At 45.0% G+C, this 19,818-nt stretch overlaps 1 protein-coding gene across 4 annotated transcripts in view; it reads right to left on the reverse strand.

Moving 5' to 3' along the window:
- LOC124790108 (rab11 family-interacting protein 4) overlaps positions 1-19,818 on the reverse strand; it is a 965,431-nt gene that overhangs the window by 697,169 nt on the left and 248,444 nt on the right. For 3 of the 4 annotated variants that reach the window (XM_047257679.1, XM_047257680.1, XM_047257677.1), the window contains exon 2: positions 18,667-18,857. In XM_047257679.1, coding sequence (XP_047113635.1) covers positions 18,667-18,831 — 165 coding nt within the window. In that variant the 5' untranslated portion in view covers positions 18,832-18,857. Of the gene's footprint in view, positions 1-18,666; positions 18,858-19,818 lie in introns of those variants that run through there. The other variant, XM_047257681.1, reaches the window with a different exon arrangement.

Raw genomic sequence — 19,818 nt, forward strand, 5'->3', positions numbered from 1 at the left:
AAAAGCTTTTTTCAAGTTTGGCCCCCGATCTGTAACGAACGTAAACCTCAACTAAAAATAGTTCAAATGGCTCTGAGCACTATGGGACTTAACTTCTAAGGTCATCAGTCCCCTAGAACTTTGAACTACTTAAACCTAACTAACTTAAGGAAATCACATACGTCCATGCCCGAGGCAGGATTCGAACCTGCGACCGTAGCGGTAGCGCGGTTCCAGACTGTAGCGCCTAGAAGCGCTCGGCCACTCGGGCCGGCTAACCCTCAACAGATGATCTGTAAATATCCCTAACGCTTGAAACTCTTTTCTCCATATCAGGCAGAAATTCTACAAGAAACAGGGCCCTATTTTTCCACGGTAACCCTCGCGAGATCGAACACGTGTTAAGACCGAAATAATGCGTTTTGTTGTACGCACCTGTCCGCATATTAGTTGTTCATGCGCTCGTTCCATCCTCCATATCGAGCACCATTCGCAGGCTGCAGTCACATCGTATTCGTATACTTGTTTTTTTCTGCGAGAAATTGTTGAAGGGTGAGGACGCACGTCTCTTGCACTTTCAGTACTGTGCTGCTATTTCTGTGCAACATCTTCGAAGCCTTCTCCTGCAACTGTGCTGAACGTCTGCAGATCTGTTGCACACATTCTAACAAGCTTCCCTGCACAACGACAGCAGGTTGCTACAACTATTAATCCTTCTTCTTGGGGAAGCTTTTCTAGTATTCAAGTGTCTCAACACGGTACTGTCAGTCACTGATAGATAATAACTTACGACAGCTACTTCAGTCTGCAAGATCTACGGACTTAATTTGATTACCTACAACTTATGTAAAATTTTGCCATATCATGATAATTTCTTAACATCGAGTATAGATTTGAGTGTCAGAAAGTCTTTTAGAAAAGTATTTGTATGGAGTGTAGCCACGTATAGATGTGAAACATGAACGATAAATAGTTTAGACAAGAAGAGAATAGAAGCTTTCGAAATGTGGTGCTACAGAAGAATGCTGAAGATTAGGTGGGTAGATCAAGTAACTAATGAGGTGATACTGAATAGAATCGGGGAGAAGAGGAATTTGTGGCACAACTTGACCAGAAGAAGGAATCGGTTGGTAGGAAATGTTCTGAGACATCACGGTATCACCAATTTAGTATTGGAGGGCAGCGTGGAGGGTAAAAATCGTAGAGGGAGACCAAGAGATGAATACACTACGTAGATTTAGAAGGATGTAGGATGCAGTAGTTACTTGGATATGAAGAAGCTTGCACAGGATAGAGTAGCATGGTCAGCTGCATCAAACCAGTCTCTGGACTGAAGACTACATAACAACAACAACCAAGCTATCTTCTGATTCCTTCAGTCGAGTTTAGGTCCCCTCCCCCAGTTTCTTTTTTCTCTTCCACACATTTCCTAATCCTTGGGCATTGGGAGGAGCTTTGCTTTTCGATATCTTTTCCTGACATAATAATAATAATAATTGTGCGAATAATGTACGATAACCCAAAAGCGCTATCAATAAACCAAAGAAATTGCTAACTGCTTACACTTTGACCACTTCAGTGACTTGCGCCCATTGTCTGCGTAGGGATGCATTGGCTGGTCACACACGACTGGATGTTAGCGACGGTTTCTGGGACACCTGCCGTCTCTGCGTGTCCATTAGTGGAGACACGACCTTGAGGTCTTCAGCTGCAGTTCTCGGAACAACCGATCCGGTCTCATTAGCTGGACGCACACGTGCGGATTTCTGCAGTAACGGGCCAGGTTCAGAAAATCCAGGACTTTTCCCGCAGTTTTCAGGTGACGACATGTTCTAGTTGCTTCCAGTCTGCCTAAGGATTGGACCACTGACCACTTCGAATTACTTATAAAACTGTACCGCAGAAGAGCCAACGGCCTTGCCGCATTGGTTTCCACCAAAGTTAGGCGCTGTCGGGCTTGGATAGCACTTGGATGGGTCACCGATTGGGTCTGCCGAGTGCTCTTGGCTAGCGGCGTGCACTCAGCCCTTGTGAGGCCAATTGAGAAGCTACGTGATTGAGAAGTAGCGGCACCGGTCAAGAAAACAGAACGGCCAGGAGAGCGGTGTGCTGACCACATACCCCTCCGTATCTGCATCCGGCGAAGCCTCAGAGCTGAGGATGACGCGACGGCTGGTCGGTACCGTTGGACGCTAAAGCCCTGTTCTTTTCTTTTTGTAGCGCAGAAGACCTCGTCTTTTTGGAAAATGCTCCAGGAACATTACACGAACAAGAATACAAGAAGAAAAGTAGGTTGTAGAAAGAGATGGTTAAATATATCTAAACCATATTCCAATTGTAGATCGAAAGGACAATAAAAACTTAGCAACAAAATTTGATATCGAGTTTCAGAAAACAGTTCACAAATGTGGAGGCCTAAAAAAGAAGCGGAAAAAGGAAGGATGAAGTGTATAAACTGATAAAAGTTGCTTGTGCTATGTTCATCACTATGTTATGCAGTGATGTATTGCACCCCTTATTTTACAAAACGAGTTATTTTTCTTTAAAAAGGATCAAGAACGCCCACTTTCATGCATATCAGAGATTCACGATCCGGAAGTGGGCTCTGCTTCCTACTATACTGTACCCGTGCAGTAAGCAAAATTTCGTTATTTGCTGTGTACCTGCTGCTGTAATTTCGATAACCAATTGCATAATTTAGTCAGGGACAGATTCAAAATGGTTCAAATGGCTCTGAGCACTATGGGACTTAACAGCTGAGGTCATCAGTCCCCTAGAACTTAGAACTACTTAAACCTAACTAACCTAAGAACATCACACACATCCATGCCCGAGGCAGGATTCCAACTTGCGACCGTTGCGGTCGCGCGGTTCCAGACTGAAGCGCCTAGACTCGCTCGGCCACACTGGCCGGCCAGGGACAGATTACGAGGATCTTTGTCCGCCATCCTAAGACAGCTACGGTTCGACATGCAGTTGAGGGAGAGGTCACAGTATACGCTGCATTGCTGACGTCACCGAATTCCAAACAGAGTAAGAACTTTGGTAGCCTGACAGAAAGAGTGTGTCCGTACCTGTCCCACGTCAGAGTCCCCGCTCGCAGCGAGTACCGTACTCATCGCTGCAGCGCCGGCACGACGTGAACTGTCGGACTCTTCGGTCGCCGACGGCAGAGCAGAGTGCTGCACTGGTGGTGACCCACATGTAGCAGCGACCCCTGACCCGGCCACACTCATTGACGCCTGAAGTGTGTGCGCGGCCTTCAGCATCGCTCGCCCCACCCTCCTGACCTGCTTCCATACACTGACCTGGTCCGTGCGACGGTTCACAGCCTCCCGTGTACAAGATCGGCCCTTGACCGATCCTCTCTCAATAAGTCTTGTGCACAGTATTCGCGGTCGTCCCTGACGTGTCAGAATCCCCAACGAAGATGACACACTTGACAAATGTGTGACGTCGAGTCCTAGACAGTCAATCGCCGCGAGATTCCAAGACAGTACAGGTCTGCCCCGGAAAAGATAATTACGAAATCCTTGTACCCTTTCCGGAACTAGTGACAACGTAGAATATCCTACACTGTGCCCTTGACAAGGCACTTGGGTACAACTTTATCACTTGTCTCCATCCAAAGTGTCTGTCAAGAGTCAAGTTAATAACTGTATTGCCCACTCTAAATCTAAATTCTCAGACCACTGTAAACATACGTGATTACTCTGCGTTTCACACTTAAGCGTTTGGCATAAGGTTCACTGAATAACTTTCGGATTATTTCTCTACCGTTCAACGCTCGAACAGCACGTGGAAAAAAGGAACACCTTTTACCTTTGGTGCCAGCGCTGATTTATTTTATTACGATGGTCATTCCTCCCTATGTGGATATTAGTCCAAAAAATGTTCTGGCGTTCGGAGGAGAAAGTTGGCGACTGAAATACCGTGAACAGATCCACCGTCACTAAAAACGCCTATGTTTTAATGATTGGCATCCTAACTCACTCATCATAATCGTGTCACTCTCTCCATTATTTCGCAATAATACAAAAACACTACAGTTCTTTGAACTCCGCCAATCCGCCCCACTAAGGTACTTCAATAATGATATCAAAACCAACAGCTGTGTTGGAATCCAACGTCCTTTATTCTTTTTAACATATGCTGCCACTTTCGACACCAAATAGCGTCACCATCAGGCCCCAAGCGTTACCTACCATCTACAACCGCAATGACAAAGACCAACAGAGTCTTCAAATGCGAACAGTATTCAAGCATGTACGCCAGCATGTGCAGCGAAGAGAATCGTATGCAGCGAAGCCAAAATTAGCTGGATTCTGTGTCATCATAGTAGTAACAAGGCTAGCATACACATATTGTTATCACCTTATTATCTATCTATATATATACCATCTGATAAATCTGGGCTTGTTACTACTATGATGGAACCGAATCAAGTTAAATTTGGCTTCGCTGCATACGAATCTGTTCGTTGCACATGCTTTATAACTGTTCCCATTTGAAGATACTGTTTATTTTTGTCATTGCGGTTGTAACTTGCAGGTAACGCTTGTGGCCTGAAGATGACATCATTCGGTGTCGAAATGGTTGTACGTGTTAAGAAAAGTAAACGATGTTGGATTCCAATACAGCTGTTGGTTTTGTTATCATTATTGAAGTACTTCATGTCCAGCTGCGGTTCCCGTTTCGTTGATGGATTACCAGGGTCCCTACTAAGGAGTCCATATCGCGCAGCAGTAGCCTTGCGAGCGTAGTGCAGTGTAACGTAGATTTGCTGCACCTTCTAAGTGTTCCTCAAGTAACACGCAGTCTTTGATTCGCCTTCCTCACGTTTTTTGTGTGATGGTTCCATTTTAAGCTGTCCGTAACTGTAATACCTAGGTATTTTTCTGAACCGAAAACCTTTAAGTTTGTGTGTTTTGTATCCGTAATTAATAATATCTTTTTTAGTACGCATATGGATGGACTCACACTTTCCATTGTTTACAGTCCAATTCCCACTTTTTTCACCACAGAGCGAGGGAAACATTATCAGCCACGTAATACGCCTATTACTCTCAAATGTTATTCCTATACATAAAACTTCAGAAATGGTGACTTGTTAGTTCCTCATTCGGATCCCTGGGAAGGGATTGGCTACGGAGAGGTCACCATGAGAAAAAGATTGCATAACTAACGAAAGGGTAACATTTACAAATTGGAGTGTGGAATATGAGATGCATGAATGTGGCAGGGAAGTTAAAAAATCTGAAAATGGAAATGCGAAGTATTTTAAAAATACACACAAACAGTCTCGACTGCAAAAACATTTATTTTGTCTGTAACCGGTTTCGGTCAGTTTTTGACCATCTTCACATCTTATACCAAGATGCTACGCGGTGGCGGTGAATGGAGCGGCTGTTACAGCTCCATGAACGTCAACTGCATTTCTGATCGGTTGAATTTAGGCTAATGTCAGCAGGAGAAAACAGTATAACAGGAGTAGGATGCGTTAGAAGAAGACGCTAGGGCTGAGAGTAAGTTCAGTGATAAGGTTGATCTCATCGGAGTCAACGACAAACCACCGCCAATAATAGTTCAGGTATACATGCTGACGTGACAAGCAGAAGACGAGAAGATAGATGGAGAGTCAGAGAAAGTATATGAAGTTACAGAATAGGTAATTCAGTATGTAGAGGGAGATGACCACCTACCAATCATAGGGGACTGGAACGTGGTAGTTGGGGAGGAAGCAGAAGACAGAGTTACCCGAGAATATGGACTTGATTGCAGGAATGAGAGAGATGAAAGACTAACTGAGCTCTGCAATTAATTTCGGCTAGTAATAGCAAATGAATTGCTCAAAAATCTCAAGAGTAAGACATGGTTCCTATATTTAGAAAAGGCGAGAAGGCGCAGGAAGATTACAGCTGGATTTTAACACAGTCAGACAGAGATTCGAACACGGAATAACATCATCCAAAAACTTAGCGGTACTACTTGGGGAACTAACGCAAAAACATTACGCACCTCATCTATCGCCTTAGTGTTCTCTGTGGCTGAGTACTGCGCTCCAGTCTGGATTAATAGCTGTCACACCAAACTTATTGACAGGCAATTAAATAACACAATGAGGTTGATTTCTGGAACTGCTAAATCAACGCCCACGTACTGGTTACCGGTGCTATGTAATATCCTGCCCCCGGACCTGCGTAGAAAAGCGGCCCTACTGCACGAATTCAGAAAGATTGAGACAAAACCAGAACTACCAATTAAAGAAGAATTCTCACAACTGCGACACACTCGATTGAAATCAAGAAAGCCACCCATACGCACAGCTGAGCAGCTTCAAAATAATAACTATGACCACATGAAACAATGGAGACTAGATTGGAACCAAAAGACAAATGACCAACTGCAGACCTGGTTTGAGAGCTATAACTGCAACATCTCTGGAATGGAACTAACACGGAAAACATGGTCCGCATTAAATCGAATACGTACTGGACATGGCAGGTGTGCGGATTCACTACACAAATGGGGAAGAGCGATGTCACCAGAATGCGACTGCGGTGCCCATAGACGGACGATCCAACACATCCATGGTGAATGCTCCTTGCGAGCATATGCAGGGAACTGGTCCGACTTCCTGGAGGCATCCCCATCGGCGCTAGAATGGATCTCAAACCTCGATATAACCTTTTAACTGAGCAATATAAACATAAATTACATTTATGATTGTTATAAGATTTTAATGTCTAACACTTGATGTATTAATGTTGCATGTATAGCCATACGCTAAATAAATAAAATAAATAAAGAGATTCGAAAATCAGATATTGGACTGTAAGTTGAGTCGTACCAAAAAGCAGATAAAGACTCGGATGAAGATTAGACTGAAGTTTAAGCGAATAATCAAGAAAAATCAATGTTGAAAGAAACAGGATACTGAAGTACTGAGAAAGACGAGATGGATATGAAGTTCTCTAAGGCGGTAATGAAAGCCTCTAAAAAGGGCAGTCGCAGAAGTTGGGAAGAGAAACATAAGGACAAGGAAGGTAACTGCGACGAAATCTTGAGAAACAGTAGAAATACTTCAGTTGTTCGACGAAAGAAGGAAGCACAAAAATGTTCAGGGAAAGACAGGAATGCAGGAATGTACTGGACATCACTTAGGAATTATAAAAACAGGAAAAGCAGGGAAGTCAAGGAGAAAAGGCTCCAAGAAAAATGTGAAGAGATCGAAAAAGACATGATCATCGGAAAGACTGACGCAGCATAAAGAAAAGTCAAACCTGCCTTCGGTGAAATTAAAAGCAAGGGCAGCAACATTAAGATTGCAGTGGAAATTCTGTTTCTACGCGCAGAGAACGTCTAGGTGGAAACGGTACATTGAAGGCCTTTATGACAGGGATGAACTGTATACTGAGTGATAAAAGCGGAACTGGGAGGCGATATGAAACATATAGGGGATCCGATATAACAGTCAGACTTTAAAAGAGTTTTTGAAGACTTGAGATCGAATAAGGCGGATGGTGCAGATAACATTCCTTCGGAAATTCTAAAGTCGTTGGGTGAAATGACAACCAAATGACTATTCAAGTTGGCATTTAAAATCTGTAAGAGCGCTATGGGACTTAACATCTGAGGTCATCAGTCCCCTAGAACTTGGAACTACTTAAACCTAACTAACCTAAGGACATCACACACATCTATGCCCGAGGCAGGATTCGAACCTGCGCCCTTAGCTGTTGCGCGGTTCCAGACTGAAGCGCCTAGAAGTGCTCTGCCACACCGGCCGGCCTACAATTTTCTATGCCTGTATACAACAACATCATCCGCGAAAAGCGTGGTAGATGTTTGAACGTTATTCGCTACGTCATGTATATAGGATGTTTAAATAAGACGACATAGAGGATACTCCACTGAACAATTTGAGCTAGGGAACCTGAGGTCGGAGAAGCCAGCATAAGGAGATAATAGAAATAAAATCATATTACTGTGTGCTTTTTTATTAACATTAGTTCCAATACTGCAAATACCACCACTGATATAATGAATGTACCATTTGCACTGTATCTTACAAAATGTGCTGAAACTGAAGACCATCAACCTCAATGCAAGCATGACATCAGCGAACAAGATTCTGACGCACCATGACAAATACCCCTGGTGTATTTCGAATCACACCACAGGCAGCTAAAATTGTGGCATTCGTCGATCGGGAGTAATAAACACTAGTTGTGACGGATGATGCTTGTTAGGAAATTGTTTCTTGCACAGCCATTCAGAAGCAAGCGCGTTGCAACGTACTTCCTCATACACAAAGTGCATGTCAGTGAGTTCTGCGAAACTGTATCGGTACTGCTCCATCGTATTGCACTGTACGCCTCTGAATAGCAATGAGTAGTGAATGGGTCTGTCGTTGATTCATGGCTCGTTCTATTATAGGACAATGTAAATACGATACAACAGAGCCACCTTATGGACAAATGAAGAAAACAAAACGAGCACCGTGACTTTCTAGTAATTAGACTCGTCCTCCTTGTTTCTTTGCAGGAAATAAAAATTCTACATGTAAATAAACAGCACAGTATGTGTAAACTTGTACATATGTTGCTTGTAAATATGCCGGAAGACAGTAATGTTAGACAGAACGGTAGATTGGTTCAAATGGTTCTAAGCACTATGGGACTTAACATCTGAGGTCATCAGTCCCCTAGACTTACAACTACTTAAACCTAACTAACCTAAGGACATCACAAACAGCCATGCCCGAGGCAGGATTCGAACCTGCGACAGTAGCAACAGCGCGGTTCCGGACTGAAGCGCCTAGAACCGCTCGGCCAGAACGGTAGAGAAGTTTACTTCAATATCTCCTTAAGCCGGCATCTCCAACCCCAGTTACCCTACCTCAAATTGTCCAGTGAGGCATTCTCCTATGGCCTGCTAAATGGTTGCACGCTCTTACCGAAACACCTGTACACACCGTATAAAGTAGTGGTACTATGACACTCCTTTGTAGTCTTTACTTGTAGAATTTACATTCACGTCTGACGATTTCGCGACGTTGAAAATCACATGCTGTGTTCTGTTAGCCAGAAATTCTTCGGTCTAATCGCACAACTGGTTTGATATTCAGTGCAATCGTATTTTGTTCATTAGGCGGCAGTGTGAAACTGGGTCGAACGTCTTCGGGAAATCGAGGAACGCGGCATCAACTTGGACGCCGGTATCTACTGCTTTGTGGGTCTCGTGGAGGAACTGAGAGAGCTGGAGTTCAACGGTCGTTATTTGCGGAAATAATTTTGATCCCTACTGAGGAGATTTCAGAAATTTCATCATATGCGAACATAAGATATATTCCAAAACTACACAAGAGATTCACGCCAGCGCTTTAGGCTATAGTTTTGTGGGTCTGTTCGAGGACACTTCTTGAGAACATGAATGACTTGTTCGTTTTTTTTTTTTTCAAATCAATAGGAACGTTCAGTCCTTGTGTTGATCTACGGTACGCTGCTGTTATAAGAGACCGGCCGCTGTGGCCGAGCGGTTCTAGGCGCGTCAGTCCGGAACCGCGATGCTGCTACGGTCGCAGGTTCGAATCCTGCCTCGGGCATTGTGTGTGTGATGTCCTTAGGTTAGTTAGGTTTAAGTAGTTCTGAGTCTAGGGGACTGATGACCTCAGATATTAAAGTCCCATAGTGCTTAGAGCCATTTGAGCTGTTACAAGAGAAGCAAGTTCTTTCGCATTTTTGTGTACCATCGTATTCTGTTTTTAGTGCGGAATTTTATATTCGGTTCTACGTCAGGCGTCTTCCGTCTGAACACTAGTTTGGATGCCTGAATTAACTGAACGTGCAACAGCTGTGTTGTGTTTGTATTCATACACATCACTGTGGAACTGAAGGGAGATGAGACGGTGAAATACCGTGCGCTGCTCTAATAACACGAAGAGGGGCGCTGTGCTTAACGTCCCCAAGTGGTGGACACATTAACGTCAAGGGAGTGGCATGCCTCCAGTTAGTGATATATTTGGGAACGGATCGTAATTTAGCCCATGGTAGAGGCGCTCAACGTCGTGATGAGGAATAGCTCAACATATTTCGCACACATCTTCAATTTAATACTGATAACGAATATTTCTTCCATCGTCAGTACTCGAACAAATCATCTGCGTATATTCTTCTGTGGTATTTTCAAAGTAAATTATAAAAGAATCTTCAATGCATGGTTTGCAGTAGCACATAATATAAAGAAATTAAGTGCATTTAAGAAAAAGTTCAAAGAGGCGATACTGTACATAATATTTAGACATAAATATTTTATTCACATACACACTTTGTTCAAGAGTACATGCGATGTGCTTCTCCAGGTCTTTCACATAAGGCATATATCTGCTGCTACTTCTATGTTTTGATTGTTTCAGGCTGAGGGGTACCAAAGAAGCTTTGAAGTGTGCTTGGAGAAGGGTCATAGTAACGGCGTGAATGGAATAGAACAGTGTTGTGTGTGCGTGTGTTTTGTAAATAATTAAGGCTAGAATTTGTTTCCATGTTGGGTTATTTACGTTCTGTACGCCTCTTCCTGAGTTATGTGCTCATTTTATTGCACAACATGATCAAAGGATGAACGGATACTATTGGTATTGTATCTCTTTGCCGTTTCCTTGATTTTCATACATGATTATCATTACAACTAGTTCACAAGTAGTTTTGTTGCGAGTGTGTTTCTATTGTAACTGTTCCTGTGCCGATTGGAAGGTCACTCCCGACGTTGTTGGTAAAGATACACACATTTACCATGAGCGTTGCCTACGGGTAGAACGCTGCACTCCAAAGGATTGTAGAATTTCAGTTAAAGTCAAGGACCAGCAGGTGGGTGGAACAGTGGAGTGAACATCCATCATGCCTCGAATGATAATCGCGGTCAATGATCGGGCACAGATCACGTTACGCGCAGAAGGCTTTTCAACCAAGCTAGTTGCTAGGTGCCCTGGAGAGATGTGGTGAGGACATGGAATCGGTTCCAATTCACAGGTACTGTTGAGGACTACACTACACAGTCCATCCACATTCGACAGGTGCGCAGGATGATCGTTATCTATGACTTTTGAGTCACAGGACCCGTGGGCTAACTGCTCCACAGCCAAATTCGGCGTTCGAAGAGGCTAAGGACATCATGTACCGCATCAGACTATTAGGAAACGACTGGATGATGCGAATCTCCATTTTCGACGACCTTGGCGACCATCACGTCGTGTACCACAACAAAATGGACTCAGTTATTGATGAGCAAGAAACCATGCAGAACGGGCGTCCCAGAATTGGTGTCAGGTGTTGTTTATGAATGAAACCGAGACTTGTTTGCACACCGATAATCACAGACAACGTGTCTGGAGACAACCAAGTAACATTGAGCGCCTCCAGCACTTTGTTCCACATGTAAGACGACGATGCTCTGGAATGGAATTACATGGGGCCACCATACACCTCTCGCAGTTGACGAGCGCAGTCTCAGTAATCTACGGAACGTGGACAAGATTCTGCAACCAATTGTGGGACCATATAAGCAACATTTTGGTGAAAATTTCTTCTTAATGGATGACAACTCACGTGCTCATCACGCTGTTCTCGTGAACACGTTCGTTCAGCATGCTAGGATCATCAGAATGGAGTGGCCTGCCTGTTCCACAGCCATGAATCCAATCGAACCTATGCGGCAGCTACATCTGCATCTATATGGATACTCTGCAGATAACAGTTAAGTGCTGTTCTCATGAACATGTTCGTTCAGCATGCTAGGATCATCAGAATGGAATGATCTGCCCGTTCCACAGCCATGAATCCAATCGAACATATGCGGGACCTATATCTACATCTACATGAGCACTCTGCAAGTAACACTTAAGTGCCTGGTGGAGAGTTCATCGAACCACCTTCACAATATTTCCGTGCAAGCTCTGATTCTCCTTATTTTATTACGATGATCGTTTCTCCCTATCTAGGTCGCCTTCAACAAAATATTTTCGCACTCAGAGGAGAATGTTGGTGATTTTTTGGGTGAAGTGTGAGAAGAGCTGCCCTTGGATGTCCACAACGACCACTTGCTCTGCGTGTACTCTGGAAGGGTGAGACAATTTAGACCAAGCCTGGCTCGATGATATCGACGGTGAAATGCCACGACGGATTGATGCCTGCATCTGAGCAAGGGTACGTTCCACCACGTACTGACGTGCCCAGCAGAGCTGTGAAAAATCCCCATATGAAACAGGCGATTTTGAGGTTACACTATTTTTTTGTCATCTGAACACACTGCAGATGAATAAATTCGCATGCCTCAGAGCTAGTTTCTGTTATTTGTGCCACAAATTTCGAAATGAAGGGGAAATGCAAAACTTTTGTTGGTGTGTGTGCAATCCTTTCCTGCTTTTCCACTTTAATCTGCTATCTTTTTCAACAAAATGAGACGCCTGTCGTACTCCCTAATTTTCACGTTTCTCATATCGACAGCATTTGTTAGTGACTTTGCCGGTCGGAGTGGCCGTGGGGTTCTAGGCGCTACAGTCGGAACCGAGCGACCCCTGCAGTCGCAGGTTCGAATCCTGCCTCGGGCATGGATGTGTGTGATGTCCTTAGATTCGTTAGGTTTAATTAGTTCTAAGTTCTAGGCGACTGATGACCTCAGGTGTTAAGTCGCATAGTGCTCAGAGCCATTTTGTTAGTGACTTTAATTTTAAAGCGGCTGGTAATTTCCTTTGTCTCTCCTGGTACTTCGTGGCCATTTGACCTCAGCGTCTGTCGAGGGAAATCCAAATATTTGAAGATAAGCTCGATTCTTAAGACGTCGCCTTCGTAAAACAAACCTGCGAAGAATTCCTGCACTTCAGAAGATTGACGTGACGGAGCAAACTACGGTACGTCAGAGCGAGGACTTCCGGCGGATGACAGAAATTAAATTACAAAGGCCTCGTATTTTCGGAAGGTCAAACGCCGGCGTAGAATTTGAGCTTCCTGTTTCCCTGAGAACGCGGTGGCGACGACCCAGGAACTGCAGGCTTGAACGTAGAGGAGTGTTCTCCGCTGACGTCCACCTGCCAGGGAGTGCGAGCAACTCTGGCGTGACAGTTTTCCGGAGCTGTGAGCAGCTGCAACCACCGTGCGGAACAGTCCAGCCAGCATGCCTCATCGCCGCCGAGTCCACTCCTGGGCGCACGTCCTCATCACAATGCTCGTTCACTTCACAAGAATGTGCTGTCCTTCTGGAGTGAATGTTTATGCTTGCTGCCGCGCAGGAAAGAATGTATCCGTTTAAAATCTGGTCTAAATCTGTGATTATCAAGACCACAAGAAGGAACGGAATTCAACCCGCCAGGGTAGCCGAGAGTAGAGATGGGTCGTTCGCGAACGAACGGGTGCAAAGGAACGGTTCACCAAGATGAACGAAAGGACCGAGGAACGAATTCCAAGGAACGATCGGTTCATAGTTCACTAGCTGACTTCAGTCGCGGCGGTCACTTCGGCAGTTCTCGTTCCAGCCTCGGTCGCGTGCTCGTCTCAGTTTCGGTCTCCCTCGGCCGCACTCGTCGTTCTTCGCATGACCACCTGTCTCAGTTCCACTGCCGCCTGCTCCTAGTTAGTTCAGTATCCGGTTGTTCGTTTCGTTCACTGCGCTCGTCTATTTTACATGTGTTCCAAACTGTTCTTGCATTTGGTTCTGGCTATTCAGCGTCCACGACCGGTAATCGAAAAGTAAATTACATAAAAAATTACGTTGTATGTAATAGGTACGTCTTTTCAGATAACAAAAGGGCATATCAGCTCACTTCATTATATCGATGAACAGCAGAAGACGTACTTATAACAAGGCAAGTTTTTTTTTGTTATTCATATATTTTTTGGTTTCATCGATTTGATTTAGCAGCTAACTTTCAATAATTTGCTTAATTTTTAGTGTAAGAAAATTCATATAAAACGATTTTCGTGCCTCTCCATTTGAAAAGACATAGATTGCCATAAAATCATATTTACTTATTATCTTAAAAACATTTGTTGACAAGGAGCTTTCAAACCAAAAACTTTATTACTGCAAACTTTATTATTATTATTGCTGTATTAGCGTTAGTAATGCAACATAAAAACCTAATTTTTACTAAGCGTGTGACGCAAGTATGAGAAAACCACATTTTATTTTATGCTTCCATAAAGTCTCTACTTCGCCTCGAACTCAGAGACAACGTGAAGTATATATAGGGTGCAAACGATTATTGTTTACAACGTAGCATAGCTATGTAGTGGAAGTTGAAACGACGAATTTTCTACAAGACACTTGTGGTCTATTAAGTTGGGAAACAGCCACCAACGGGTTTGGATTCAAATGGCTCTGAGCACTATGGGACTAAACATCTGTGGTCATCAGTCCCCTAGAACTTAGAACTACTTAAACCTAACTAACCTAAGGACATCACACACATCCATGCCCGAGGCAGGATTCGAACCTGCGACCGTAGCAGTCGCGCGGTTCCGGACTGAGCGCCTAGAACCGCGAGACCACCGCGGCCGGCCCAACGGGTTTGCAAGACTACATGAGCTGTAGCCCATGTGCGTTGCGTGAGATTTTCATGTTCTCTTCTCCCAGCTCTCTAGACATCGTCATCGATTGTTTCGCAATTGTTGCTTGCATTAGCTTATTATTTCTTCACTACCTAATTATTACATGTTTGTCTGTTTGCTGTATCTGCTCGTAACGGGCAACACATCGTCCGTAATTGGCGAGCAGTCTGTACTCGGGGCCGGTTTTGGGTGCGCCACCCTATATTATTCCCCTGCGATCAGCCACAGAAGACTACGGTTGGCTAAACGACAGGTTCTGCAGAATCACAGAAATTACTTCTAAAAGTGTGTAAGAATTCTGTAATGAACATACTCCAGGGGGGAGGCAAGTGCCCGCTCTTGGTGCCCTCCATCCTTCAGTCACCTACACTACTAGTTTTCAGTTTTTCATAAGGACCATATATCAAGCACAAATGAACGGTGAACGAGTAAAATTGAACGGTTCCCAAAAAAGAACGATCAGCAGTGAACTAGTTCCCAAGGATGAACGAGTTTGCCCACCTCTAGCCGAGAGCGCTAATGCGCTGCTTCCTGGACTCGGGTAGTCGCGCCGTCCCCGGATTGAATCCGCCTGGATGTGGTTTTTAGGCGGTTTTCCACATCCCCCTAGGTGAATACTGAGCTGGTCCCCACGTCCCGCCACAGTCACATGACTCACAGATATTTGAAACGTTCGCAGTATTTCATGACTAACACTAGACGCAGTTAGCTGGGGTACACTATTTGCGTCCCGGGGGGTTCGGGGTGGCTGCAGGAAGGGCATCGGGCCACCCTCTGCCATTAACACTGCCAAATCCGGAATAACAAAGCCGACCCCGCGTTGGAGTGGGACAAAGGCCCCGAGAAAGAAAGAAAGAAAGAAAGAAGGAACGGAATTCCTAAAGAATAGGAAATCATTACCAATTCTGTCACCTTACGTTTATTCCATAGTGCGGGGACCGCTATTTCCACGATTTGGCAAATTTATTTTAATTTACCTTTGTGGCCGAACGCCCTTCCTATCCCTAATTTAAAAGGGAAGTCGTGTGTGACATCGATCTGTGAATAGTGTAATCTTTGTCTCGTGTGTGATCGTAGTTCAACTGTTTGTATGTCGTATTTCCAGAGTTAGAGACTGGGGTCAGTACAGAATATGGCTCAGCTCCCTGTCTCACAATCCGCCAAACTGCGCGTTAACCTATACGACGGAAAATCTGAATCGGTATGATCCGACGGAAATTTCAACATCGCATCTCCCGAGTACAAGTCGGAATCTTCGTATGACATACAGGGTCAGTCAAAAATTCTATGTACTAATCACGTATCTGACAGTATGCGCCGACCGAAGTGGCCGAGCTTAGCTTAACTAGCGGAGGTTAGTTAGGTTTAAGTAGTTCTAAGTTCTAGGGGACTGATGACCTCAGAAGTTAAGTCCCATAGTGCTCAGAGCCATTTGAACCATATGAATGTATGCTCCGTAAGATAGTACGTGCATACATGCTCTCGGCATGCATAGGTTTGTTCATGCAAAAACTTAGGGGGTGTTAGTTACTTTGGAACTCAGTGGATCGCAAGGAGACCACACGACAACTTGATTTTTGAATTATTTCATGTTTATGATATGTGAAGTTCAGAACTCAAATATCAATATCCCTATGCAGTTCAGTGCAACTGTCAAAAATTCTCGAATAATTCGACTTTGAAATTCTCCGAGTAGCTTTAATACCCTAATAGAAGACTGTTATTTGGCAATGGCTGCGTGACTTCGTCGACTCTGCCCTGTGGACAGTCTAGATTCGTGAGCTCAACTCGATTTCTAAACTGAAGGAAACACTTCACGGTATTCGCTTCAGAACTGCTGCAAATTCGTCGGACAATAGACCGCGCCCCTCGAACTGTCAACACAACTGGCACTGCTAAGAGTATCATACGACTTCCACATCGCTGGCAATGGGTTATACACAAAGCTGGTGACTACTTTGAAGGTCAGTAAAATTTTAAACACGTATCAATTTTTTACGAGCTGTAAATCATTAGTTTCCACTATTAAAGTACCAACCGTCTCAGAAAGAATGGATGATGAATGTATTCTGGACAAACTGCTGCAGAACACACGTAAAGGAAGAAGGAACGCTGTCAGGCCCAAGAGAAGCTGGATGGACCAAGATGTTGCAACGAACCAACTGGTCTAATGCTTGAGCGACAAGACATTTCAGATGTGTTACGACCCGTGGATCTACCCTTCATTCGATCCCTGCGAAACCCTACATTTCAGCAGGATAGTGCACGATCGCATGTTGCAGGTCCTGTACGGGCCTTTCTGGATACAGAAAATGTTCGACTGCTGCCCTGGCCAGCACATTCTCCAGATCTCTCACCAATTGAAAACGTCTGGTCAATGGTAGCCGAGCAACTGGCTCGTCACAATATGCCAGTTACTACTCTTGATGAACTGTGGTATCGTGTTGAAGCTGTATGGGCAGCTGTACCTGTACACGCCATCCAAGCTCTTTTTGGCTCAGTGCCCAGGCGTATCAAACCCGTTATAATGGCCAGAGGTGGTTGTTCTGGGTACTGATTTCTCAGGATCTATGCACCCAAATTGCGGAAAATGTAATCAAATGTCAGTTCTAGTATAATATATCTGTCCAATGAATACCCGTTTATCATCTGTATTTCTTCTTGGTGTAGCAATTTTAATGGCCAGTAGTGTAAGACGTGGAATCCGATTTTATCTGGTATTAAATAACAACGATCTTCATTTCGACCAGCTGACTCTCTTGATTAGTTTTGTGCTAGCGATATATCGTTTAGTCTGTTTCTTTCACCGATGCGGTACTAGTTCACAGCTTTGCAGCTCGCACACGCGCGGTGAGCCGGCCTCGTTGTATAAAGTAGCAGCCGATTCTGTTCGTAATTCAGTTCCGGCGAGATCGTGCGTCAACATACTCACCTGAAAAAGCGGCCAGCTGGTCAGTTGAAATATTGTTTCAAGATAACTACATCAGCCGGCTTCATTCGCGAGAGGAGCATCACTGTGAAATATAGTGCACGACTTCGCCAGGATACAGGCAATACGGGTAGTTTCATGAATTAAATTAGGTGTTGATAACAGAAAATTCATTCATATGAGATATCTAACAGAACTGCGACTGGATCGAAAATTTCCTTACAGGTAATATTCTGTCGGATGGTAGAATTTGTAATGAAAAAAATGTGGAAATTTGTGGTAAGGGTTTATGGGATCAAACTGCTGAGTTCATCGGTCCCTAAGCTTACACACTACTTAATCTAACTTACACTAAGGACAAGACACACACCCATACCCGAGGGAGGACTCGAACCTCCGACGGGGTGTGCCACGCGGACCGTGACAAGGATCCTAAGACCGCTCGGCAACCCCGCGCGGCAATTTGTACTGAACTAATATCTGGTGTGTACCACGGAAGTGTATTACATTCGCTGCTTTTGGTCTGTTGGTATATTGTGTCAAGATGACTACACTACCTGGCTCCGTACCCGAGAAGAGTATCATGTTATTACGCCAGGGAAGTCTACGTAATCACAGGTTTCACTACGTTTTTTGAACTGTCACTCTAATCCTCTATACGACCCGCCAGGTTAGCCGAGCGCGCTAACGCGCTGCTTCCTGGACTCGGGTAGGCGCGCCGGCCCCAGATCGAATCCGTCCGGCCGATTACCGACGAGGGCCGGTCTGCCGGCCAGCCTGGATGCGGTTTTTAGGTGGTTTTCCACATCCCCTAGGTGAATAACGGGCTGGTCCCCACGTACCGCCTCAGTTACACGGCTCGCAGACATCTGAACACTTTCGCACTATTCCATGGATTACACTAGTCGCACACAGTTGGGGTACACTAATTCCTTCCCAGAGTGGTACGGAGTGGCTGCAGGAAGGGCATCCGGCCACCCCTTCCACCAATATTGCCACATCCGATTAACCATGCCGACCCTGCGTATCCGCGGGAAAAACGGCACAAGCAAAAGAAAGAAAAGCCTCTAATCCTCTATACCACCTAGCCTACACCCCACCGAACAGAAATGTTTGCTTTCTAAATGAAGCGGTGGCGCAGACAGTGGTGGCTGGTACCTGCGAGCTGTCCGGCGGACAGTAGGCCCTGGCGAGCTCGAGCAGGCGGTCCAGTGAGACGACTCCGGTGCGGTGTGGGTCGCAGGCGGAGAAGACGGCGCGCAGCTGCGACCGAGAGTGAGCCGGCGGCGGCCGCCGGGGCGGCGGCAGGCGGCGGGAGGGCATCGCCAGGCCGCATCCCCTGCGCGCTCCTGCAACACGCAGGCAGTGGTGTGAGAGTGCTGTGCACAACACGTGCAACACACAGTCAGTGGTATACAGAGCTCGTATGAAACACAGTGAATGGCATATAGAGCACCTATAACACACAATGGATGGCATATTGAACTCATATAACACAAAGTGGATGGCATAACGAGCACGTGTGACACACAGTGGATGGCATAGAGAACACCCGTAACAGTTGATGGCAAATAGCGCACCTATAACAGTTGATGGCACATAGAGCACCTGTAACAGTGAATGGCATATAGAGCACTGTAACACACAGCATATGGTATATAAGGCCGTGTGACACCCAGTGGCTGATATATTCAGTACCTGTAACATACAGTGGGTGGTATAAAGAGCTCATGAGACACACAGTGGATGGCATATAAAGCACCTGTATCACTCATTAGGTGACATATAGAGAACTTATAACACACAGTGGATGTCATATTGAATTCATGTAACACAAAGTGGATAGCATAACGAGCATGTGTGACACACAGTGGATGGCATAGAGAACACCTGTAACAGTTGATGGCACATAGAGCACCTGTAACAGTGGATGGCATATAGAGCACCTGTAACACACAGCATATGGTATACAAGGCTTGTGTGGCACCCAGTGGGTATATACAGTACCTGTAACACACAGGCGGCCGGAGTGGCCAAGCGGTTTTAGGTGCTACAGTCTGGAATCGCGAGACCGCTACGGTTGCAGGTTCGAATCCTGCCTCGGGCATGGATGTGCGTGATGTCCTTAGGTTAGTTAGGTTTAAGTAGTTCTAAGTCCTAGGGGACTGATGACCTCAGCAGTTAACTCCCATAATGCTCAGAGCCATTTGAATCATTTTTGTAACACACAGTGGGTGGTGTAAAGAGCTCATAAGACACACAGTGGATGGTCTATAGAGCACCTGTATCACTAAGTGGATGACATGTAGA

This window comes from Schistocerca piceifrons, chromosome 3 (genome assembly GCF_021461385.2).
Source record: "Schistocerca piceifrons isolate TAMUIC-IGC-003096 chromosome 3, iqSchPice1.1, whole genome shotgun sequence".
NCBI lineage: Eukaryota > Metazoa > Arthropoda > Insecta > Orthoptera > Acrididae > Schistocerca > Schistocerca piceifrons.